The 27,156-nt window shown below is 45.0% G+C and overlaps 1 protein-coding gene across 1 annotated transcript in view; it reads left to right on the top strand.

Annotated features, from left to right (window-relative positions):
• LOC112221015 (ankyrin repeat domain-containing protein 50) overlaps positions 1–23,597 on the top strand; it is a 34,172-nt gene extending 10,575 nt beyond the window's left edge. The window contains exons 3-5 of the mRNA XM_024383057.2: positions 4,012–4,247; positions 18,682–22,223; positions 22,727–23,597. Of these exons, the coding sequence (XP_024238825.2) occupies positions 4,012–4,247; positions 18,682–22,220 (3,775 nt within the window). The 3' untranslated portion in view covers positions 22,221–22,223; positions 22,727–23,597. The remainder of the gene's footprint in view (positions 1–4,011; positions 4,248–18,681; positions 22,224–22,726) is intronic.
• The last annotated feature ends 3,559 nt before the right edge of the window (positions 23,598–27,156 follow it).

Genomic DNA, 27,156 nt, shown 5'->3' on the forward strand with positions numbered 1-27,156 from the left:
TTAGACGCAGTGTTTTTAGCTCGCTAATTAAATAGTTACATCAGTGGATAACGTGGCAAATAGGCTAGTTTATGACTGACTTGGGATCATTGCCCTTGCTAGTTGAATTGTAATCACATTAGTTGGTCTTCTTTCCAAAATATTGAGTCATTGAAACGAAATCCCGGATGGCTGGAGGCAGCATACAATGTTCCAGGCCAGCTGTGATTTACAACCTGATAGCAATATTTGTTGAACTACCAAAAAAATGTATTGTGGTGAATTATGAGTCATGCATTGTACTGCATCCATCTATTCTGCAAACAATGCCCAACTCTACGCCATGGAATGCTGAGTCAAATAGAACCTCATTTTAAAACCTCATAAAGTTAGTTTTGTAGCATAAACTGGGAATTGTATATTTTGGGCTGATATGATTGTCTGTTTGTTTCATATCTTCAAAGTAGTTCAAATGCTGTCAGTTCCACTTTATGGTATAAATTAATAATATGCATTTTCCAAATTCGGGGCTGGTTGCTTTTTCTCTGTCTACCCCCCTGATGGGGCATGAGTCAACTGTTGTCATACAGTCTTTTTCTGCTAAGCTCTCCTGACTCTGCAAAGAAGCTGAGCAGGCTAAATGGACTCTCTAAAGGAAGAAATCCAGGTGCTCCCGTTCAAATGGATTCTCCTAATGAAGAGTCGTTTGTTTTCCACTGTGGAATTCTAGTAGCTATTGCTTTTCAATGGGGTCTCTGCAGTGAGTCGTTGACTCACCTGCAGCTCTACTCCATTAATAGAATGGTGTCATGGCCGGACATGTATATTGGACTTGAGCCAGTCTCCCTGCGCCATTGCATGACGGGGGAAATTTCAGGCTCAGCGCTCACTCCATAAAAGCGACTCAGTAAATTTGTAAGACGCGGGCACGGTGCCCAGTGCTGACTGTTGGCCCAGACATCTTCACTAAACATCACAGTGAAATCCACTTTGCACAATGTGGCCGGGCCGTGGAAGATGGGGACCGCAGCGTAACAGATGGCGGGTGCATTAGGCTCGTTTCACGTTCTCTTTCTTTCCAAAATGATAATGGGCTTCAGCTATTGGCATATTTTGAGGATGGAATACAAAAGCCCCAAATAGTTGGTGTTAAGGTCTGAGGGACAGGATGCTTCACAAATACACTCATCATAGGCTGAGGTACTTAGGAAGGTAGTCTGGCACCCATCCCATTGTTGTGTTCATTTCAGGCCCCTGTCCCCTTCCTGCAGGAAAGTCAGTTGTCAACAGTTCTGAAAGCAGTTGATTTTTAGAGAAAGAATGGCTCTTTGTCTCGTAACAAGGCCTGCATTGCTGTCGCTGTGAATTTGTTCGTCTCTGCAGTAGTTTGGAGCACACAAACTCTGCAGATGGACATTCCTCTTGGCTTGTTTCCCTGCCTGTACTGCAGATTCGATGTGGGGCTGCAGTCGTCAGAAAGAGCGATCAGCCATTTTTCTCTGAGATGGTGCGATGTAATGATGGAGCTTGAAGGTTGATGACTGCGCATTACCCTCCCTTTCTTGCACTTGAGAAAATGAGCTGCTGGAAAATAGAGGATTGGAGGGCAGGTTTGGCTGAGAAAGTGTTTGCTGAGCCGTTGGAATTGCATTCTGACTTAAAGTAACATTTAAAACACTCTAATTTGGGGATCAGCAAGGGCATGCATAACTAAGGGCTGTTTTAGCGGTGGTGGGAATTTACAACAGCAAAATAACAATTTGAACACAGGAATCAGGTTGGGGTAGCAGCTCTGTACACAGGCACTAAAGTCTTGCCAGCACAAACATGTGGTTGGAACATAACGGGAACAAATACAGGGCTGACATCATGGCATTTATGCACGCAGTCATACTAGGCATTATCATTCCAGCAAATGGGATCTTCACTTTTCCCTTTGGCTTGCACGCTTATGTTATGTCGATACAGCATTTAAACCCTTTGGGTTTGTGAGTATAGCTGAGTGTTGGTTGTTTTTTGCTGTACATTATTCACAGTGCATCCAGGCTGTTTTAATGGGTGTGTGTGTGTGTGTATAGGCTCAAACACTGACAGGGATTTTTAACGACTCTCAAATAATTTCCCTGACTATTTAAGACAGTTGTCGTCCATGTAAGCATGGCTTGTCTTCATTTGATTCATGTGGACCTGCTCGGTCTGTTTTCAATTGAAATTCAGTTATTTTCTCTCACATTTTCTCTCAGCAGACGGCTAATAAACAATCTAGAGGATTGAGTCTATATGCAGTGTTATACAGCCTATATGCAGTGTTATACAGTCTATATGCAGTGTTATACAGTCTATATGCATTGTAATACAGTCTATATGCAGTGTTATACAGTCTATATGCATTGTAATACAGTCTATATGCAGTGTTATACAGTCTATATACAGTGTTATACAGTCTATATGCAGTGTTGTACAGTCTATATGCATTGTAATACAGTCTATATGCAGTGTTATACAGTCTATATGCATTGTAATACAGTCTATATGCAGTGTTATACAGTTTATATGCAGTGTTATACAGTCTATATGCAGTGTTATACAGTCTATATGCATTGTAATACAGTCTATATGCAGTGTTATACAGTCTATATGCATTGTAATACAGTCTATATGCAGTGTTATACAGTCTATATGCAGTGTTATACAGTCTATATGCAGTGTTGTACAGTCTATATGCATTGTAATACAGTCTATATGCAGTGTTATACCGTCTATATGCAGTGTTATACAGTCTATATGCAGTGTTGTGCAGTCTATATGCATTGTAATACAGTCTATATGCAGTGTTGTACAGTCTATATGCAGTGTTATACAGTCTATATACATTGTAATACAGTCTATATGCAGTGTTATACAGTCTATATGCATTGTAATACAGTCTATATGCAGTGTTATACAGTCTATATGCATTGTAATACAGTCTATATGCAGTGTTATACAGTCTATATGCAGTGTTATACAGTCTATATGCAGTGTTGTACAGTCTATATGCATTGTAATACAGTCTATATGCATTGTTATACAGTCTATATGCATTGTAATACAGTCTATATGCAGTGTTATACAGTCTATATGCAGTGTTATACAGTCTATATGCATTGTAATACAGTCTATATGCAGTGTTATACAGTCTATATGCATTGTAATACAGTCTATATGCAGTGTTATACAGTCTATATGCAGTGTTATGCAGTCTATATGCAGTGTTGTACAGTCTATATGCATTGTAATACAGTCTATATGCAGTGTTATACAGTCTATATGCATTGTAATACAGTCTATATGCAGTGTTATACAGTCTATATGCAGTGTTATACAGTCTATATGCAGTGTTATACAGTCTATATGCAGTGTTAAACAGTCTATATGCAGTGTTATACAGTTTATATGCAGTGTTATACAGTCTATGCAGTCTATATGTGTTATACAGTCTATATGCAGTGTTATACAGTCTATATGCATTGTCTATATGCAGTGTTATACAGTCTATATGCAGTGTTATACAGTCTATATGCAGTGTTATACAGTCTATATGCAGTGTTATACAGTCTATATGCAGTGTTATACAGTCTATATGCAGTGTTGTACAGTCTATATGCATTGTAATACAGTCTATATGCAGTGTTATACAGTCTATATGCAGTGTTATACAGTCTATATGCAGTGTTATACAGTCTATATGCAGTGTTATACCGTCTATATGCAGTGATGTCTGTACTGCAGATTTCAATTCCCTAAAGGGGTTTCAGTTTTAGAGATTGCGTTTGCACTGTGAAGGCAGGTCAAGGGCCTGAAAGTTAAACTGTTGATTGAGAGAAAGTTTCTAAGATACAATCAAACGTTTGATACTGACTGACATTAAATCAATTTTTGATGTAGGTGGACTTTCATCCTCACCTCTCCTCAACAGTATCAACTTGCTGTGGGAAGCGTTAGGTGCACAGAGAGATTTCTAAATATTTCCTCTTCTATTTTGCCCTACAGGTGTGTTCTCCTCCCACTCTTGAGCGCCAAGCCGCCTCAGCAGGCCCTCTTCCTCCTGGTAGACTCTATTGACGAAGGCTGTCAGCTGGGTGAGGGGGAACAGAGGTCTTCAGGTTCAGGCACCCCCAGAACCATCGCTGAGCTTCTGGCCAGCCACCATGAGTTCTTCCCACCCTGGCTCCTCCTCATCTGCTCAGCACGCCGACAGAACAGGGCCATCACCAAACTGTTCACAGGTCTGAGTAAATCTGTTTGGGTACCTTTCGGGTCGGGTTCTCACCAGGTTTTGAAAGACTTTGTTTTTAATTTCTTTTGGGATCCATATGGTGAGGCTTATATACAGCAATTGGTATATGTTGTTTCGTATATTCACGTAATGAGTCATTTTCCACCAAATGCAAAAATGTATCGCAGAACACATTTTAGTTCCCTTTAGACAACACACATGGCCACACAAACAAACAATTAACGGGAATGTGGCATCTTGTACTGACACTAGTCTGCCACTTGTGGCTCCTTGAAGAATAAAACTTCCTCTTAACTGCTTTTGTTTGCATACATTAAGCATATGTTTCTCAGGAGATATATGGATTTCCTTTGGGTTTTCTGTAAGGTAATCATAGTAAAAGCCTTTTCAGTTATATTTAAACTCTTACTGAGCAGGTTATGTTCTTCTGGAGTACAGATTATTCTACTCCGTGTCGTGATAAATGTCAGCCTTTTCGGCAACTATTAAACAAAGCACATGTCATGCTGTGCTTCCAGCCACGTCGGCTCAGCGAATGCTAATTCCGTATAGATTTTAACATCGTGAAATGCTAAAAAGATTAGGTCCTGCCACAGAACGCTTAAATATCACGGTGTCTTGCGAAAACGACTACTGCTCTCTGTGCCATGACAAGCCGAACTAGCGGCCATTATGGAGCTGTCAGAATAACAGCCCACTATTGGGTGATGAGCAGAGAGGCTGGCGTAACATTAATCGAACCAGTAAGAGAGTGTGGGTGTAATACCCGCCGCAGAGCCTGCACTGTTGTGTCCCCTTCAGCTCTCCAAACACAATATGTGGGAGATTCGGATGCCCTCCTGTTGCTGCTTGAAACATCATGTAAAACCCCATTTAAAACAGCCCTGTCTATTCTGTGCTCTATTCAGAAAGTGGTTGCCAAATGCAATTAAGGTTTCTTGCTGAATATAATTCCTATGCTATGCTAGTTTAGGTATTACTGGCTGTGGGCAGAGTTAACGCAGGGAAGCTGGCAGTTTTGAACAAGATGATGTACTGATTCATATTCTGCCACATAACTGCAAATGTTAGTTAATAAGATGGGCAAACAACTCAAGAAATGTCTAGAGAGATTCAATCATATTTACATGCGCTGTATGAAAACACATGTTTGTTTATGAGCACAGTCAAGGACTTTTGGAATCGTGAAAGGATAGGGTTCTGGAAGCCTGCCCCGAGCTCTTCTATGGCACTGTTTTGTTTTCTACGTCCATAACATGAGCAGGAATTTGAGAGAGGATTCTTAAATCAATATTTTGACCCTTGTGTGGACCAGCCATGCCAATTCCGATGGACATAAAATAGATATGAAATTGAAATGTAAGCGTTGCATCGAGATAATCAAACGTAATAGTTGCTGGAAGGTCTGCAGAGGCATTCAGTTCCCATTACACCAGTGACCTGGACCCCCTGCCTAACAGTATTGATCTAACCGAACACAGCGGCCAATGAATCATAGCTCTGTCATGTCTCCTGTTCCGTACTGTCCTTAGCCCACAGGACACACAGATGCATTGCACACATTGATGAGTGGAAGGCTTTGTCGGATTTGCATACTATTTTAAACGTTTCCGTTATTCCATTCATCATGAGTGGATAGGTATCAGACATTTGTGATTGCCCCCAACCGTAGATCCGAATTTGTGGATTTCATGAGACATCAATTGTTGGGGATGGAATTACTGCTGGTATATGCCACCAATGTAAATCCCTGATGATGATCCTCATCAGGAAGTTGCTTCCTGATAATTAATAGTGATATTAATGATTACTGGTATTTTTACTTACAGTTGTTTTGATATGGTTTTATTGAGAGGAAGATTCACCATGGAGCAATCCGATAAACAGCAGTTATCTCTTGTGTTTTCTGTTTGACTCCCGTCCTCTCGATCCCTTTAGTTGTCACTATGATAAGGGCCAAGCCCATGTCATAGCCTACTGTCACTTTAAACACCCGACGGAATAATGAAAACAGCGAGATACGTTTTACCTGTCTGTTGCAGATGGAAAATGAACATGTCAAACATGTGTTTTGAAATGCTGCTAGCTGTTGTAACAGTCACAGGATCAAAAGTCTACACACCCGATAAAGTAGCTTGTGCTTCTGAGTAATAGGTTTAGCATTCACAGAAAGCAAAACTCGAAGAGTTTCTTGACGTGGTCAAGCAATTCATTTTGGTTTAGTCTGTGTTCATTGTTCTGTGTTTTCCACACCATCAGCAACCGTTCAGCTCTGCAGTCTCCCACACACATGCACGCTTACTTGATCGTCCATTAGACACACCCACTTATTTTAACCGCTGTGCGAATACTCACAATTCCCGTAGAGCTTGATGAAAATAGACCACAAGACTTAGAGTATCAAATTGAGTCGAAGCGTACACTAAAAATAGTCCTCTGTATTGTTTACGAGGCCAGTGTGTGTTGGCAGAGTTCTGCCAGAGTGCAGCGTCACGCTCTCTGTAAAGCGACCGCATGCGCCTATTGAAAATAGCACTTCTGTCCTGAGCGGAGGAGGTGTTTGTAGCCCAATACACGCTGTTTTGTGGTTGTGGGAACTTTGTGGTCACATGAATATAGTGAAGATTGAGTTTGGAGAAAGACTTCTGACCAAAAGGTCATTGGGTAGGCCACCATTCAGCTCAAATGGTCCTGGAGAATATTTTGGATGGTATCCCTAAAAATGTTGCCATGGAAATTGACTCATTGTATCTCAAAATATATATTTCTCTCTCTCTCTCTCTCTCTCTCTCTCTCTCACTCTCTCTCTCTCTCTCTCTCTCTCTCTCTCTCTCTCTCTCTCTCTCTCAGATTTGTCTTGAAGGTTAACATGATCAGGATTTAAGCTGAAAGAGCTTCTTCCCGGACTGTCTGATTACCTTACTATGTTTGCCGTGCACTCTTTGTAAACAGCGGACAGTGAAACATTGCAGTCTTGACTGAAAATGACTGACTAATCATGTGAAAACTCATTCGGAATGCATGATGAAGCCCTGTCTTGTTTCCCTGTCAGAGTACAGTAGAACTGTAGTGATTGATACCATCTGTCCAATAAAGTTTTCAGTGGAGTATTGGCTGACACACACAGTATGGTGTTCTCTTTTAGGCCATGTATAGCAACAGGATTTTAAGACGGGCATATTTCAGTTTTTCACCCAGGAATGGTGGCTGGAAGCCTAAACCATTCCAGGGGACATTCTTCTGCCCTCCATAGGGAAATAATGGTTCACTTGTTCATTACTTTATCGAGACAACATTTATCCATTGGGCTATTGAGCACAAATCACTCCCATAACTAATGTCTACCACATACATACCTGTTACTCCCCCCATGCTTGTGTGTCACCATTTATGCTGCGTCCGTTCTCTGAAACGGTGGTTTTATCAGCAGCTTTTGTTTCCTTCTCACGTCTCTTCAGAGAGAGACTGTAGTCCACCCTAGTGAGGAGCTGTAGTCCACCCTAGTGAGGAGCTGTAGTCCACCCTAGTGAGGAGCTGTAGTCCACCCTAGCGAGGAGCTGTAGTCCACCCTAGCGAGGAGCTGTAGTCCACCCTAGCGAGGAGCTGTAGTCCACCCTAGCGAGGAGCTGTAGTCCACCCTAGTGAGGAGCTGTAGTCCACCCTAGTGAGGAGCTGTAGTCCACCCTAGTGAGGAGCTGTTGTCCACCCTAGTGAGGAGCTGTAGTCCACCCTAGTGAGGATCTGTAGTCCACCCTAGTGAGGAACTGTAGTCCACCCTAGTGAGGAGCTGTAGTCCACCCTAGTGAGGAGCTGTTGTCCACCCTAGTGAGGAGCTGTAGTCCACCCTAGTGAGGAGCTGTAGTCCACCCTAGTGAGGAGCTGTAGTCCACCCTAGTGAGGAGCTGTAGTCCACCCTAGTGAGGAGCTGTAGTCTACCCTAGTGAGGAGCTGTAGTCCACCCTAGTGAGGAGCTGTAGTCCACCCTAGTGAGGAGCTGTAGTCCACCCTAGTGAGGAGCTGTAGTCCACCCTAGTGAGGAGCTGTAGTCCACCCTAGTGAGGAGCTGTAGTCTACCCTAGTGAGGAGCTGTAGTCCACCCTAGTGAGGAGCTGTAGTCCACCCTAGTGAGGAGCTGTAGTCCACCCTAGTGAGGAGCTGTAGTCCACCCTAGTGAGGAGCTGTAGTCCACCCTAGTGAGGAGCTGTAGTCCACCCTAGTGAGGAGCTGTAGTCCACCCTAGTGAGGAGCTGTTGTCCACCCTAGTGAGGAGCTGTAGTCCACCCTAGTGAGGAGCTGTTGTCCACCCTAGTGAGGAGCTGTAGTCCACCCTAGTGAGGAGCTGTAGTCCACCCTAGTGAGGAGCTGTAGTCCACCCTAGTGAGGAGCTGTAGTCCACCCTAGTGAGGAGCTGTAGTCCACCCTAGTGAGGAGCTGTAGTCCACCCTAGTGAGGAGCTGTTGTCCACCCTAGTGAGGAGCTGTAGTCCACCCTAGTGAGGAGCTGTTGTCCACCCTAGTGAGGAGCTGTAGTCCACCCTAGTGAGGAGCTGTAGTCCACCCTAGTGAGGAGCTGTAGTCCACCCTAGTGAGGAACTGTAGTCCACCCTAGTGAGGAGCTGTAGTCCACCCTAGTGAGGAGCTGTTGTCCACCCTAGTGAGGAGCTGTAGTCCACCCTAGTGAGGAGCTGTAGTCCACCCTAGTGAGGAGCTGTAGTCCACCCTAGTGAGGAGCTGTAGTCCACCCTTAGTGAGGAGCTGTTGTCCACCCTAGTGAGGAGCTGTTGTCCACCCTAGTGAGGAGCTGTAGTCCACCCTAGTGAGGATCTGTAGTCCACCCTAGTGAGGAGCTGTAGTCCACCCTAGTGAGGAGCTGTAGTCCACCCTAGTGAGGAGCTGTAGTCCACCCTAGTGAGGAGCTGTTGTCCACGCTAGTGAGGAGCTGTAGTCCACCCTAGTGAGGAGCTGTAGTCCACCCTAGTGAGGAGCTGGAGTCCACCCTAGTGAGGAGCTGTTGTCCACCCTAGTGAGGAGCTGTTGTCCACCCTAGTGAGGAGCTGTTGTCCACCCTAGTGAGGAGCTGTAGTCCATCCTAGTGAGGAGCTGTAGTCCACCCTAGTGAGGAGCTGTAGTCCACCCTAGCGAGGAGCTGTAGTCCACCCTAGTGAGGAGCTGTAGTCCACCCTAGTGAGGAGCTGTAGTCCACCCTAGTGAGGAGCTGTAGTCTACCCTAGTGAGGAGCTGTAGTCCACCCTAGTGAGGAGCTGTTGTCCACCCTAGTGAGGAGCTGTAGTCCACCCTAGTGAGGAGCTGTTGTCCACCCTAGTGAGGAGCTGTAGTCTACCCTAGTGAGGAGCTGTTGTCCACCCTAGTGAGGAGCTGTTGTCCACCCTAGTGAGGAGCTGTTGTCCACCCTAGTGAGGAGCTGTAGTCTACCCTAGTGAGGAGCTGTAGTCTACCCTAGTGAGGAGCTGTTGTCCACCCTAGTGAGGAGCTGTAGTCTACCCTAGTGAGGAGCTGTTGTCCACCCTAGTGAGGAGCTGTTGTCCACCCTAGTGAGGAGCTGTTGTCCACCCTAGTGAGGAGCTGTAGTCTACCCTAGTGAGGAGCTGTAGTCCACCCTAGTGAGGAGCTGTAGTCCACCCTAGTGAGGAGCTGTAGTCCACCCTAGTGAGGAGCTGTAGTCCACCCTAGTGAGGAGCTGTAGTCCACCCTAGTGAGGAGCTGTTGTCCACCCTAGCGAGGAGCTGTAGTCCACCCTAGTGTGGAGCTGTAGTCCACCCTAGTGAGGAGCTGTAGTCCATCCTAGTGAGGAGCTGTAGTCCACCCTAGTGAGGAGCTGTAGTCCACCCTAGTGAGGAGCTGTTGTCCACCCTAGTGAGGAGCTGTAGTCCACCCTAGTGAGGAGCTGTTGTCCACCCTAGTGAGGAGCTGTAGTCCACCCTAGTGAGGAGCTGTAGTCCACCCTAGTGAGGAGCTGTAGTCCACCCTAGTGAGGAGCTGTAGTCCACCCTAGTGAGGAGCTGTAGTCCACCCTAGTGAGGAGCTGTAGTCCACCCTAGTGAGGAGCTGTTGTCCACCCTAGTGAGGAGCTGTAGTCCACCCTAGTGAGGAGCTGTTGTCCACCCTAGTGAGGAGCTGTAGTCCACCCTAGTGAGGAGCTGTAGTCCACCCTAGTGAGGAGCTTAGTCCACCCTAGTGAGGAACTGTAGTCCACCCTAGTGAGGAGCTGTAGTCCACCCTAGTGAGGAGCTGTTGTCCACCCTAGTGAGGAGCTGTAGTCCACCCTAGTGAGGAGCTGTAGTCCACCCTAGTGAGGAGCTGTAGTCCACCCTAGTGAGGAACTGTAGTCCACCCTTAGTGAGGAGCTGTTGTCCACCCTAGTGAGGAGCTGTTGTCCACCCTAGTGAGGAGCTGTAGTCCACCCTAGTGAGGATCTGTAGTCCACCCTAGTGAGGAGCTGTAGTCCACCCTAGTGAGGAGCTGTAGTCCACCCTAGTGAGGAGCTGTAGTCCACCCTAGTGAGGAGCTGTTGTCCACGCTAGTGAGGAGCTGTAGTCCACCCTAGTGAGGAGCTGTAGTCCACCCTAGTGAGGAGCTGGAGTCCACCCTAGTGAGGAGCTGTTGTCCACCCTAGTGAGGAGCTGTTGTCCACCCTAGTGAGGAGCTGTTGTCCACCCTAGTGAGGAGCTGTAGTCCATCCTAGTGAGGAGCTGTAGTCCACCCTAGTGAGGAGCTGTAGTCCACCCTAGCGAGGAGCTGTAGTCCACCCTAGTGAGGAGCTGTAGTCCACCCTAGTGAGGAGCTGTAGTCCACCCTAGTGAGGAGCTGTAGTCTACCCTAGTGAGGAGCTGTAGTCCACCCTAGTGAGGAGCTGTTGTCCACCCTAGTGAGGAGCTGTAGTCCACCCTAGTGAGGAGCTGTTGTCCACCCTAGTGAGGAGCTGTAGTCTACCCTAGTGAAGAGCTGTTGTCCACCCTAGTGAGGAGCTGTTGTCCACCCTAGTGAGGAGCTGTTGTCCACCCTAGTGAGGAGCTGTAGTCTACCCTAGTGAGGAGCTGTAGTCTACCCTAGTGAGGAGCTGTTGTCCACCCTAGTGAGGAGCTGTAGTCACCCTAGTGAGGAGCTGTTGTCCACCCTAGTGAGGAGCTGTTGTCCACCCTAGTGAGGAGCTGTTGTCCACCCTAGTGAGGAGCTGTAGTCCACCCTAGTGAGGAGCTGTAGTCCACCCTAGTGAGGAGCTGTAGTCCACCCTAGTGAGGAGCTGTAGTCCACCCTAGTGAGGAGCTGTAGTCCACCCTAGTGAGGAGCTGTAGTCCACCCTAGTGAGGAGCTGTTGTCCACCCTAGTGAGGAGCTGTAGTCCACCCTAGTGAGGAGCTGTAGTCCACCCTAGTGAGGAGCTGTAGTCCACCCTAGTGAGGAGCTGTAGTCCACCCTAGTGAGGAGCTGTAGTCCACCCTAGTGAGGAGCTGTTGTCCACCCTAGTGAGGAGCTGTTGTCCACCCTAGTGAGGAGCTGTAGTCCACCCTAGTGAGGAGCTGTGCCTTCTCTGCTCCGGCTCTGAATGGACCATTCTTTGCACCAAAGCCAGGTGACAGGCCTGATTTACCACCACTGACCAGAAATGAAATAGCAGGCCTCTCCTGCCCCCACCATAGCTCTCAGACCAGCCCTTGTCTGCAGACCCAAGCTTGGTTACGAGGGGCCGCAGAGCATAGGGCCCCTCCGAAAGAAAGTCAAAGCACTCAAATGTCTCCATCCTGGGAGTTGTTTTCTTCTTTTTGGTGCAAATGGAGAGGCCTCACTATATTCTGGCCAGCTGACAACACAAATATCGCTGTAAAGCATTGAGGACTGTTTATTTATTCTACACCAGGAGTGGAATGCTCCCCAAAGAGGGATGAAGATGGTGTTTGGATGACCTATCATTGACCAGCAGGCTCCACTGTCATGACATATTGTCATAGATGTAGGAAGCGTGGACGTAGTACGGGTGACGTAAAATCATTAGAAATGGGAGGGATGTCAGTGGAAGTGACCATTCAAATAACTTTGTGCTAGATATGTGGACCACTTATTTGTCAGGAAGGTATTGCTTACAGAATGCATAACCTCAACGGACTAAAATATCCTTAAAATGATAGTATTTGGTTGTTCTATGGTTATCGTCATAGTTGCCGTTAACTTCATAGTTGCTGAGTTGGTGTTTACAGATTGTGCATCAGGTTTGTAGTCCTGTATGCTGGTTAGTCTCTGGGTCTGCATGTTGAGCGCTACTTGGCTGTGCTGAAGACAACCCTAATCCCCCGAATGCTGTATTTACCACGAGCAGTCTGACAGCCAAGTAAATTACAGGTCTTCTGTGTCTGTGTATCTATGAGACCTTTGGTGCTGCACCGCAGAAACATGACTCAAGACATGGTTGAAGAACTCTGTCTCTTTGCCTTCTAGGTGATGGCCTTTTTGGAATGCAGCATGGCCCTGCCAACAATCCCCGGTTTCATAGAACAAGATTAGTATTCTCTTTAGGTTTCTGTATAGGCATGTCGGTTCTCGTTTCGATACAGGGATCTTTAATTAGGTCTTAATTTGATTTGAGGAAAATAAATGCCCTATAATTTCTGGCAAGCCAACGGTTCGCCTTGCAACGGGGGGTAAAGCGTGCTAAAGACAGGGTGGTATGCCAGACTGACTCCGACTCTCATGCCAAGAATAACTTTGCAAGTACCTGGGTTTTACAGCGAGCTCTGTGAACATTCCATGGGCTGAGCGTTAAATCTGGTGCGTGGACATGCTGAACAATATGGTTCCAGACTCCAAGCTGCACACCGATAGCAGATAGAGGTTGATTTGAAGTGACGACAAATAAAACACGATTGGCATCCAAGACTGGACACGTTACTCTGTGCCGCAAATCTGTGCCGAAAATCATAAAGAGTGGGTCAAAAAGGGCGGAAGATAGCCCGGCGGTTAAGAGGATTGGGCCAGTAACCGACAGGTCGCTGGTGCGAATCCCCGAGCCGACTGGGTGAAAAATCTGTTTATATGTGCCCTTGAGCAAGGCACTTAACCCTAAATTGCTCCTGTAAGTCACTCTAGGCAAGAGAGTCTGCGCTAATGACAATAAATTTACAAAATATTTATTAATTAGGTCATTAAGACTTGAACCATGGTAAGATGCAACCAAAACAATACTGTTCTTTTTAGTAACTATTTTTTACTGGTTTAGGTCATGTGGTCAGGATAAATGGCTAGCCCTAGTTGTGAAACATAGTATCACCATCAGTTTAATGCAGGCTTTCAAAATGTCATCTGGAGGAAAAGGCTAGTCATTGGTGCAGCTGTATGCAAAAAAGGAGGCTTCATGTCAATCCAGCTGTAGATATAGTGACCCGTTGTGGGTCAAAGACTGAGCTGAGCATAGCCACCCAGGTGTGCTGCCTTATGAATTCATCTCATACCACTATCCTGTAGTATCTCTGGAATACAACACAGCGTTTCATTGGCTGGATATTTCCCCTAATCAGTCTGCAGGCTCTGCAGTGTTTCACATAAATCATCTTTGATAGATGTATTCCTGCAGCGTGTGATGCGTTTTCATGCAGGTGGCTTGATGGGACCATTAGATTGTAGACTGTAATACTAGGCTGTACTAAATGGCCCGAAGTGTATACCTTTCAGTGTTCCCCAGTCCACTCAGTTACCACAACAGGTCTAACTGGAAGGTCTCCTCTCCTTGTTTTGAAATTCAGGAGAGGACACGTTCGGACAAGACCCATTCAAGCTTCTGCCGCCAGGATTACTCTCTGCAAATGAATTGTTTGAATGTTTATGTAGTTGTTTCCAGTGGCACGTTTAATTCTGCTTCTCATGTCAGGATGCCGCGTAAGGATATAAATGGCACAGAAATCATTGACATAGTTATGTTTCTCCCAACAAATAAACTCGAGTACAGTTACAGTTTTCATTTCTTGCTTATTTTAAATGAATACCAACTTCCATCTATATTTCATTTCTCAATAACAAATAGACTATGGCATCTTTTCCGCAGTTCACTAACATTTATCTAATGTAATCAGTGTTCGAGCGTGCAGCAAACATGTTTCAAAATGAAAAGGCAACTGAAGCTTTTAAGACTTATTTTTCTACAGACGGTTTGAGCAGAGTCTCGTCCCACATACTTGTGTATGGGAGGCTGCCGTTTTCGGTGTTGGAGCCAAGACATCTGCAGCTGTTGGACAGGCGTTTGTCGAGTTGGGGGGGGTTACGGCAGGCTAGAGCAGAGGAGCTAGGGTTTCTGTTTACCTTTTGGATCTTATGACTTAATATGGTGGTTTGCGAAGAATGTGACAAATTTGAGACGCTGGCGGTCAGAACCAGGTCCATGGGTCAGAACCTGTAACCACCCCCCACTCCATACACACACACCCTACCTCATTTGTCATCTGACAACGGTTCCTCATTTTGTATTGGACTGTGTCTCTCGTGGCTACTATCCAGGTCCGTAACGAGCAGCAGCTGGCTCAGAGGCCTGTACTCGGCGCTGCATCCCTGGCCTGATGAATGCGTCAGTTGTTGGTTGGTTAGCTGTCCCTCTCTGTTCAGACCCCTGCCATCCATGCTCGTACTGTTGCAGCCCCCCAGTTACAATTGACTGTGGTCCAGTTGACCTGGAAAAGTTTCAAGGTCTTGGCATCATGTCCTTGCCTGCAGTTAAAAGAAAACACGCTTCTTGAAAGGCCTGTGCAACATGAGTCATGCAGACCTCTGATAGCAGTTAATTGTGTAGCTAGTGACTACATCTGCTACTGCGATGAGCCGAAGTTGTTGCCTCAACTTTCTCTTGTGTTCATCTGTGCCACACGAGGAGAACAATGATATTGTCACGACTGCACAGCAGATTTTCAGGCCATATGAAGTGATGTCTGTGATGACTCAAGTGGGAATTGTAGGTCAGATTCCTCCATTTATAGTCATTTAATGAAAAGACCTCTGGTGTGTTCAGACAGGGGGCCCATGCTTGTTCATTTCTTTCTTTTCCTTTCTCTGGGCCTCTGGAAATGTTTTCAGGGATAATGCTCTATTTCAAGATGGCTGTGGTTAACTTGCTCTCTCTCTTTTCCTCCTCTTGACTTTTCCACATCATCAGTGTTCATAATGTACATATGAACAACCGTGTAGCAACTGGGGGAGGACAGTAGTCTCAGAATTGTAGGAGAGAAGGAGTGCATTCGTTGTTCATCATTGCCTCGAGAGATAAATAACTGCTACAAGTTGCTATGCAGTGTCGTCTGATTCACTGATCCTCTGATGGCGGGTTACATGTGTCTAAATCAAACACCGAGATAACCTTTTAAAAGACAACATGCTGAGGCAAAAGCTCCCGGCTGGCTAAAATGGACTTTTAGGTCATCTGTCGTAGAAATCGTTCAGTCCCCCCTCTTAATGGCCTCTTCCTCCTCTCGGGCGGTGGGTTTCCTGTCTCGGCTGGAGGGATCCCGAATGCTTAGCGGAGAATGAGACTGAGGTGGAGCAGGAGGCCACAGGGCCTGGAAGAGGCAGTGGAAAATACTCTGTTGCTAAAAACATTGACTGACACACAGAGGCTTTGGGTCATTGGGTTCTAAGTAATATTATGGTGATCCTACTGTACTCTGTTATTAGTGACTACATTATGTCGGACAGATTAGCTGCATTGTTTTTTGTCGTTTCTGTTATAGCATGGAATGGTATTATACCACAGATAGCCGTTTGTAATTATTTGGAATGGCATTTTATAATGTAGAACCTAATTAACCCTGACTTGCATGAAACGTTTTATATTCCTCAAGGATCGGTTTATCGCACATGTATGAGTACTGCCAGGTTCATGTGTCGAAAGCTACAATGACAATGATTAGAGGGGTGTGCCTCGTGTACCTACAGGTGTGGTTCCATTGCCTCTGTGTTGGATAAGGTTTCATAGTCTTATTAATGGAGGGCACAATGCCACAGGCTTTGTGATACTTGTGCACAGACAATCAAACCAACCCAGTTTGTAGTATTAATGGCACTGATTGATTCTGAGCATGTTGATTGTGTCTAAACGTTGTCATTAGTCTCTGTCTAGAATCCTCTCAGATACTTACTTTGCAATGTTTGTTTTATTTATTAAGGTACCTTCATTTAATTAACCCGGTTACCCTAACCCAGGCAGCAGGAAACGAGCCCATTTCTTCAGGAAACATTTAGAAGTGGCTTGTTTTTGATGATGTAGGCAATTAGATAAAAGAAAGGAATTTAACACCCGTTTCCCACAGCAGGAGGCTAGTTTAGAATTGAGAAATATGTCAACATTGAACGAGTCTCTTGTTTCCCCAGAAGGCCTAAGACCATGGGAACAGTAAATACATCTATGTGGAAATGCTTCCCTTGCCCTTTGGGTGTGTAGCCTGAGCTAACTGCTTCAACATGAAGGAAGTTTCCCTCTACATGTCTGTTAGCAGTCTGGCATGGAGTTAATTTTCCCTATCTGGGAAAGGATTGCTACTGCACATTAGTGGGGTCATTCATTAAGACCCATGGTGATTTCTTTCTGAAGGTCTGGTCTGTGCATGTAATCTGTTAATGAGTGAAGCAGTAGAGTTGTCGTATGGCCATTGGTGTACTATAAAATGGAAATGTCTCCCAGATGTTACCTACTTTGTGGCCCTTTCTCTCAAATATATTACAGTACAGGTCTCAATGCATGTTTCTGAGGTATGTGAGGAGAGGTCATTTTAATGAATTAGTTGGGCCCTGAGCTTTAAGGATTTTGATGTATATTGTATAAGAGAGTCTTATTTGCATACTTTATTTTCCAAAACTACTTACACTGAACAAAAATATAAATGCAACATGTAAAGTGTTGGTCCCATGTTTCATGAGCTGAAATAGAAGATCCCAGAAAGGTTCCATACGCACAGCAATCGTATTTCTCTCAAATTTTGTGCACAAATTTATTTACATCCTTGTTAGTGAGCATTTCTTCTTTGCCAAGATAATCCATCGACCTGACAGGTGTGGCATATCAAGAAGCTAGTTAAAAAGCATGATCATTACACAGGTCCCTTGTGCTGGGGACAATAAAAGGCCACTCTAAAATGTGAAGTTTTGTCACAATGCCACAGATGTCTCAAGTTTTGAGGGACTGTGCAATTGGCATGCTGACTGCAGGAATGTCCACCAGAGATGTTGCCAGAGAATTGAATGTTACTTTCTCTACCATAAGCCGCCTCCAACATTGTTTTAGAGAATTTGACAGTGCGTCCAACCGGCCTCACAACTGCGCACCACATGAATGGCGTTGTGTGGGAGAGCTGTTTGCTGATGTCAGCATTGTGAACAGAGTGCCCCATGGCGGCGATGAGGTTTTGGTATGGACAGACATAAGCTATGAACACGATGGCAATTTGAATTCACAGAGCTGCCGTGACGAGATCCTGAGGCCCATCGTTGTGCCATTCTTCCACCGCCATCACCTCATGTTTCAGTATGATTTCTGCCAATATCCAGCAACTTTTTACAGCCATTGAAGAGGTCTGGGGCAGCATTCCACAGGCGACAATCAACAGCCTGATCACTCTATGCGAAGGAGATGTGTAGCGCTGCATGAGGCAAATGGTGGTCACACCAGAAACTGACTTGTTTTCTGATCCAAGCCCCTACTTTTTTTAAAGGTATCTGTGGCCAACACAAATACCTTTAAAAATATATATATCTGTATTCCCAGTCATGTGAAATCCATAGATTAGGGGCTAATGAACTTTTGACTGATTTCCTTATGAATTGCAAGTCAGTAAAATCTTTGAAATTGTTGCATGTTGCGTTTTATATTATTGTGCAGTATATTTTACAATATTATTGATGTCTTTGGTTAAATGTATTGGACTGATAATGTATTGTGTTTTCTTAGGATAATCAAAGGCCTTATGCATCAAATACCCCTTTAGAGCGTCAATTACAGCAGCTTTGTTTTCCATAGTCCTTCACAAAAGATCTGCCATATCGATGCTGAACTGATTACTCTGCCAGAGACCAGGGTCATGCTCTCAATTCCTTTGAAAGGTTTTATTTTAACAACATGGCTTTGCCACTAATTAGTCTCTGCTTTAGGAAATGGAAGCTTGATGTAATATAATTTTTCAAAGGTAAAAGATCAATGGGAAAATGGAGTGACTATATTCTGAAGGTCAGACGTCTTTCTGAGAATTTAAGTTCACCATGGGAAAATGTATTACTTATCTTCGTATGAGTGCTGAAATTCAGTGTAAAGACTAATTATACCCGCTCTGTATTACTCTGATACACTGTAACACTGCCATATTAATATTGGAAATGTGTGGGAAGAAGTTGGTGGAAATAAAAGTTTGTGGTAAACTAATAGTTTTTTTCCTCTATTTTCTAGGATTCCGTAAAATCAGCCTGGATGACCTCCGTAAAGCCTACATCGTCAAGGACGTGCAGCAGTACATCCTCCACAGACTCGACCAGGAGGAGGCCCTTCGCCAGCATCTTACCAAGGAGACGGCCGAGATGCTCAACCAGCTGCACATCAAAAGCAGCGGCTGCTTCCTGTACCTGGAACGAGTGCTGGACGGGGTGGTGGAGAACTTCATCATGCTGCGAGAGATCCGTGACATCCCCGGCACCCTCAATGGCCTCTACTTGTGGCTCTGCCAAAGGCTGTTTGTTCGGAAGCAGTTTGCCAAAGTCCAGCCCATCCTCAACGTGATCCTCGCCACCTGCAGGCCGCTTACTGTCAAGGAGCTTTACTATGCTGTCTGGACCAAAAACATGGCCCTCACCATGGAGGACTTTCAGAAGAAGTTGGACATCCTCTCCAAGTTGTTGATCGATGGCCTCAGAAGTACTAAGATCCTCTTTCACTACAGTTTTGCCGAGTGGCTCCTGGATGTTAAGCATTGTACCCAAAAGTACTTGTGTAATGAAGCAGAGGGACATAGAATGATGGCAATGAGTTACACTTGCAGGGCCAAGCAGCTCAAACCGCTGGAGGTGCAGGAGTTTGCCCTGCATCTGATCAAATCCAACCTGCAGATAGAGCCTTTCAACCTGGCTCTTTGGATGGTGTGGAATGGCACACCGACTAAAGACTCTCTTTCCACCTCTATACCTAAAGAACAGGAGGTGCTGCAGCTTCTGGTCAAAGCTGGGGCTCATGTCAACAACGAGGACGACCATGCCTCTTGCATAGTGCAGCAGGCACTGGAGAGAGAGGATTCCATTCGGACATTGCTAGACAATGGGGCCTCTGTGAACCAATGTGATTCCAGTGGCAGAACTTTGCTGGCCAATGCTGCGTACAGTGGAAACCTGGATGTGGTGAACTTTCTCATATCCAGAAGAGCCAACATGGAGCTGGTGGACAGCCATGGACAAACGGCACTTACTCTTGCTGCAAGACAAGGGCATACTAAGGTGGTCAACTGCCTCATTGGCTGTGAGGCAAACATCAATCACACAGACCACGATGGGTGGACCGCCCTTAGGTCTGCAGCCTGGGGTGGGCATTCGGAGGTGGTGTCTGCTCTCCTCTACGCCGGTGCCAAAGTTGACTGTGCTGATGCCGACAGCAGAACCGCCTTGAGAGCTGCAGCTTGGGGAGGCCATGAAGACATCGTGCTGAACCTCCTCCAACACGGGGCAGAAGTCAACAAAGCAGACAATGAAGGAAGGACGGCTCTCATTGCAGCGGCATACATGGGGCACAGAGAAATCGTAGAGCACCTATTGGAACACGGGGCAGAGGTGAACCATGAAGATGTGGACGGAAGGACAGCCCTCTCAGTTGCTGCTCTCTGTGTGCCTGCCAGTAAAGGTCATGCCTCTGTCGTAAGCCTCCTCATTGACAGGGGTGCAGAGGTGGACCACTGCGACAAAGACTGCATGACCCCCCTCCTTGTGGCTGCCTATGAAGGACATGTGGACGTAGTTGATCTGCTGCTGGAAGGTGGAGCCGACGTGGATCACACTGACAACAATGGCCGAACGCCTCTTCTTGCAGCAGCATCCATGGGCCATGCCTCTGTTGTCAATACCCTGCTTTTCTGGGGTGCAGCTGTTGACAGCATCGACAGTGAAGGAAGGACTGTTCTGAGCATAGCGTCCGCTCAAGGGAATGTAGAGGTGGTACGAACTCTGCTGGACAGAGGGCTAGATGAAAATCACAGAGATGACTCAGGCTGGACCCCACTGCACATGGCCTCATTCGAGGGTCACCGGCAAGTATGCGATGCCCTCATTGAGCAAGGTGCCCGATGCACAGAGGTGGATAACGATGGTCGAATACCCCTGATATTGTCTGCGCAAGAGGGCCACTATGACTCTGTCCACATTCTTCTGGACAACAAGTCTTGCATCGACCAGAGAGGTTACGATGGGAGGAATTCTCTCAGGGCAGCTGCACTGGAAGGCCACAGGGATATTGTTGAACTGTTGCTGAGTCATGGTGCTGATATAGATTATAAAGACGCAGACGGACGCCCAACATTATACATATTGGCACTTGAGAATCAGCTAGCAATGGCGGAGTACTTCCTGGAAAATGGGGCAAATGTGGAAGTCAGCGACACAGAGGGAAGGACAGCCCTCCACGTGTCCTGCTGGCAAGGGCATGTAGAAATGGTCAGGATGCTGATCAACTATCATGCCGACGTGAACTCTTGTGACAACGAGAAGCGATCGGCCCTCCAGTCAGCAGCTTGGCAAGGCCATGCAAACGTTGTGCAGTTCTTGATTGACAATGGCACTCACGTGGACAATACATGTAATCAGGGGGCAACAGCGCTTGGCATTGCTGCCCAAGAGGGGCACAGAGATGTAGTGCAGATCCTTCTGGAGCATGGCGCTGACCCCAACCACGCAGACCAGTTTGGACGCACAGCCATGCGTGTTGCTGCAAAAGGGGGGCATTCAATGATCATCAAACTTCTTGAGAAGTATGGGGCCTCGAGTCTTAATGGCTGTAGTCCTTCGCCAGTACACACTATGGAACAGAAAATCCCACTCTCTGTGTCTGGGAAAATGCACTCCCTCACAATAAAATCCAACAGCTCTGGCAGCACGGGAGCTGGAGATATGCAGTCATCTGGACGTGGTTTACAGAACGGTCCTGTCCATGCCTTCAGCTCCCCTTCGGAATCTCCTGACTCTACCGTGGACAGACAGAAGTTGTCTCTCTCAAATAATTCCCTCAAAAGTTCGAAGAACTCCTCACTGAGAACCACCTCGTCCACTGCGACTGCACAGACTGTGCCCATAGATAGTTTCCATGGAATGACCTTCACAGAGCAAATCCAGCAACACTCTCTGCCTCGCAGTCGGAGCCGACAATCCATCGTCTCACCTTCCTCCACCACCAAGTCCATTGGACATCAGCAGGGGTCTCCGAGTGAATTTGACTGGCCTCAGGTTAAGCCAGGTCTCAAGTCGACCAAAGGGAGTAAGACCGAAAATACCACATCCAACAGCAAAGGGGGGTCTGGAGACAAGAAAAGGCTCAAGAGCATTGGCTCAACCCAGGGTCAGGTGTTAGAATATGAGATGACCCAGTTTGATAAGAGGATTGCGCTCAACAAGTCTGTAGTGAGCATTGCGGTGAAAGATCCTCATTGTAAGATCATGGTTGGTGGCTCCACCCAGCCAGAAGTGGGAATGACCCAAGAGCAGTTATTCATCCAACAGCAGAGCATTGCAGAGAAGAAGCGAAATGGCATTATGACCAACCCCAACTACCATCTTCAGGGCAATCAGGTTTTCCTCGGGAGGGTTTCTGTCCATAGGACTGTACAGAATAGAGGGCACCAGGACGTTCTGGAGAACTACCCCATAGGGGAGACTGAATTAAGCCTTAAACAAGTCTTGAAACTGCAGATAGAAGGATCTGACCCTGGGTTTAACTACAAAAAGGAGACTCCATTATAGCTGGTAAGGGTTTAAACTAATCTGATGTCATGCTTTTTTCCTAAGCATTAACCACCAACTCAAGAGTTCTTCTGGTGTTCAACAGTTGTTTTATTAATGATTTAATAAGTAGATGATCAATTCAGACGGGCTTTATTTTCAGTATGGTTTCAAATGGTTTCATTACATCTTGAAGATAGAAGATCTAGTTAACAACATGCAGGGATGGGATGAAGGCTGAAGATCAGAATCCCTGTGTACTAGTATACATGTCTGTATATTACTTGTATGATTGATTGCCACGTTGTTGATACAGTATGTTGTTATTAAAATACAATCTAATGACTCACTCACCACTACTGGAAACACTGTATGGAAATGTCCTGTCAATATTCTATTATCATTCGTAGAACTTAAACAAACTTGAACATGACTGATGCATTTCAAAGAATGTCCTTTTCTGGCCAAGAAGACTACGATGTTTTCCAACTCAGCACTAACCCAAATCATTTTCATTGCCGTTTCAGATGTCTTGAATGCCATATCGTCATGCAGACATCGGAGGGAATGTGCCAAAGCAACTATGTTCATCCGCATAAGAACTGATTGAATTGTTTTCCACTCTCAAGTGGAACACCTCAGAAAACCTAAGGGAAGAATGTTGATCGCTGCACAAGGCTTACATGAACTGATACTTCAATGTGCCTACATCTGTTACAGTCTTCTCAGTGTAATCATGCACACTATCATTTAATTTAATGTATTGATATTTATGCAGTGTATGCACTTCTTAAAAAGAGAATGACAAACATGCATTTGTTCAGTCTCCCGTTTATGCTCATGTGGTTCAAACTAATTGTTCAAAAGGATCATATATCTATTTTGTGTGTGTTGTTTTGTCCTGGAATCATACACACCAACAGCCATTTACCACTGAGTTCATTGTCACATCTGATCAGAGGGACATCAAGATAACCGGATGACATGTTGCACGCGTCTGTCTTTCTGAAAACCCCAAATAATCGGTGTTAACTTTGTTCAGTGTGCTAAGCATATACTATATATAAAAAGGTATGTGGACACCCCTTCAAATTAGTGGATTCTGCTATTTCAGACACACCTGTTGCTGAGGGGTATAAAATCGAGCACGCAGAAATGCAATCTCCATAGACAAACATTGTCAGTAGAATGGCCTTACTGAAGAGCACAGTGACTTTCAACATGGCACAGTCATATGATGCCACCTTTCCAACAAGTCAGTTCGTCTGGGTTAAGTGGATGCCAGGAGAGCGCTACCTGCCCCAATACAGTGTCAACTATAGTTTGGTGGAGGAGGAATAATGGTCTGTGGCTGTTTTTCATGGGGTGGCAGGTAGCCTAGTGGTTAGAGTGTTGGACTTGTAACCGAAAGGTTGCTAGATCAAATCCCAGAGCTGACAAGGTAAAAATCTGTTGTTCTGCCCCTGAACAAGGCAGTTAACCGAGGCTGTCATTGAAGAACTTGACTGGCCTGCACAGAGCCCTGACCTCAGCACCTTTGGGATGAATTGGAATACTGCCTAAATGCCTGGCCTCACTAATGCTCTTGTGGCTGAATGGAAGCAAGTCCCACAGCAATGTTCCAACATCTAGTGGAAAGAATTCCCAGAAGAGGGGGAGGCTGTTATAGCGGCTAAAGGGAGGACCAACTCCATATTAATGCCTATGATTTTGGAATTAAATGTTTGACGAGCAGGTGTCCACATACTTCTGATCATGTAGACTATGCTGTGTGTAATATGATAATAGTTAAGGCAATTTGCTGTACAAGTATAATCAAGCATATTTATTTAGGAAAAAGCCACTTTCATTTGTATTGTAAGCTCTATCATGGTGCTGTGTTCAAAAAAATTCCTGCAGTTATTTTGGACTCCATTTTGGCTTAATTATATTTTCTTTGCTATGTGTATGTAGTACTGCAGATACAGTACCTAAGGGGGAGAGTTCGTTGAAAACATTAAACCAATGTGATTTCATTTTGTCCCTGTGGGACTTTGAATTTGTTTTTGTGTGCATTTAAATTGATTAAAATAACCGTTAGTATACTGCCGACTACAGAGTTTGGTGCTGAATGCAAATGTCTCAAGCTTAAGCCGGGGTGAATGCATTCGTTGACAGAATTCTATATATAACCCGCAATGCAAGAAACTAAATTCAAGCTTTCTTTCCCCTATTGTAGTGTGGCTCTGTTTTGATAATTGCAGTATATTTTGGGGCAAGACACAAAAAAGGCTTAAGGTTCACTTGTCACGACTTCACCTAGTAGTAGACTTCAATAATATGATGTTTTCTAGGCATTGTTTGAAATGTATGTCTATCATGCCAAAGTTGAAACAGCTTTTTTTCTTCTCCGCCCGAGCGGCTGCAGATCAGTTGCCCCAGCTCTGGCTCACCTGGCAAGGGAGGGTCCTGAGGATGGTGCTTTCGGATTGGAAACATGTGTTTCTAATGGACTATGTGTGAGCATTGGCGTGTCATATTTTTTTGCAGGGCTTTTCACAATGTTCACAATGAGCAATTTTGTGCCAAGAGAGAGAGAAAAAAATGGACCGCTGTCGCATGCACAAACACATACGGTATAAAGCCCAAGTCACAGCCCTCCGCTCTCCAGTACAGCATGAAGGTGTGCTACAGTATGAAGGTACAAAGGAAACATTTTAGGATCAATTCTGGACGAGTATTCAAACTTGTTTCGCCATCTATCAAACTGTCATTACTTGTCTTGCCTGTGTTGTCTGTAATGTTATTTTGAATTGACCCTAAACAATTCGATTGTAAATAGCTTACCATGTACATTGAACTTTTCATTCAAAAAGCGTATTTCCTGTACTCTATTAAGCCGAATTTTCTGATGTATATTAAAGTGCTTAATAAACATATTTGCTTTACTGCTGGAAGTTAGACTCTCTATTGTTCCATTATTGTAATTGAATTATCGCCACATTCTCAATGAATCCTTTTAACCACTGTACCAGACTCTTAACAGAGATGCATACTATGCCATGTCTGTTCCCTATTAGATAACCTTACGTGTCGAAGGCCATTACATGCATCCCTGAGCATTGAGCAACCGGTTCTTCTCTTGTCAAATAATTGCCTGGTTTGGCATTGTTGCCTGCCTTAATGCGTTGAATCTCGTGAGGCCTACATATACACACAGATTGACTTGATTACTGTATCCTCTCGAGAAGTATGTCACATTCTGGGATAGTCATTTCCCAATGAGCCTTGTGTCAATTGTGTTATCTATATATAATACATGGCTTTCTACTGTTTACTTCAGCAACGACAGCTGTATGACGCAACATACAAAGGTAATCTGTTGATTCATTGGATAATGTCTTTTACTGACAAATTGACACTGAAATGTATCCAACTCACATTTTTCAACGAGTCTCCATAGTGGATATCTGACTCAAATTAAAGATTGTTTTGCAACCATAATTATTTACAGCCAACTTATCCGAGCATAGATTAAGTCAAATAAAAGCCTGAGTCAGTAGCCCCCAGTGGGGTGGACATTTGGTCATAATGCAGAAGGTAGATAAAGAATAGGGTCTGATTTTCCTGTTATTAAAGCTATATAACCACAGGCTACACTGTCAATCTTTCCCCACCATGCAGTTGATGGCGGAGGGCCGAACCAGGACATTGCATGCATCGCAGCACTTGGATCAAACTGAAGTGGAACAGAGGGCTGTGCCAAGCTCCATCACAGTTCTGGTTCACTCAGTTCACCACATAGGAAGAGATACATGAGGGGTCTGATCACAGGGATGGTATCGTATGTTACACGGGCGATTAAATGTTGAATCTACTTCCAAATAAATAAAGTGTTGATATTATGTTTGATTTTGAAGCAGATTGAAGCAAACATTTGTAATCAAAACAGTTATTAGCAGTTTATTTTTTATAAGTCTGCGATCATAATGGTTATTTCTCTTTTCTGTTGTCATGATTTTGACAGTAAGTCACTTCGATCGTTGCACCCTTTTCATCCAGGCATTGACTGAACAGGAACATGGTGTTATTGTGTGGTTTCGAATATACAAATCTACTATAGGTTTAGTTGTTGTGGGTTGGGGGGTGGAGTTGTGCCTTCGATGCAATTTTCAGGCTATTCTGTAATACAGAAATGAGCCCATCAAAACAAAGAGACTAATCTTGCTCTAAGGACTTCAGAGCTTCCAACCACAAACAAGGGTGACATGGTCTTTGATATCTCCACCCTGCCAGTAATAAAGAAGTTCTGTTGTAGGTCCTCACATATAGAATGTGTTAAGGGGATTCAACCAGGGTGTTAATGAGCAAATCAGCTGGTGATGACATCATCAGGAGTGTCCATGGTTGATTCTTTCTCTTGGACTCTGCCAGTGTCCACATCTGTTTCTCCTCCTTGTGGATTCTCACAATACAACCTCTGAACAGAGCCCAATTGTTTTCCGTAGACCAATTTCAAGTAATATTGCATTCAAATTACTTGGTAAATGGACGTATCTGGCATGTTTTGATGCCAGTCTGTTCACGAGTGATCTTTAGACATGTGATGGGACAATATGCTGCTGTGGTGTTTCAAAACAAACACATTTAGTGGATGAGCTGGATTGGAGTAAGGAAGTATACTGTACATCCTGTCAGCAAAGACAGTGTAGGAGCTGGTGAGGAGCAGTAAAGTAGGGGCCATGGAGAAATCTCTCAATGGGAAATATAAGTCCACTCATTCATTTATTTTACGACAAAAGTGCCGTGAGGCATAACACTTTATCCGTCTGGTTCGCAAATTGAAATCGCCAGATGTTTCCATTGCTAGGGTTTTCTTAATAATCATAAATATTTAGAATTTTGCTGAACGTTCCTGCAATGAGATAATAATTTACTGGAGGAAAATGATTTGCGTATGCTGGATGGAGATTTATTA

Source organism: Oncorhynchus tshawytscha, linkage group LG21, assembly GCF_018296145.1.
Source record: "Oncorhynchus tshawytscha isolate Ot180627B linkage group LG21, Otsh_v2.0, whole genome shotgun sequence".
Lineage (NCBI taxonomy): Eukaryota > Metazoa > Chordata > Actinopteri > Salmoniformes > Salmonidae > Oncorhynchus > Oncorhynchus tshawytscha.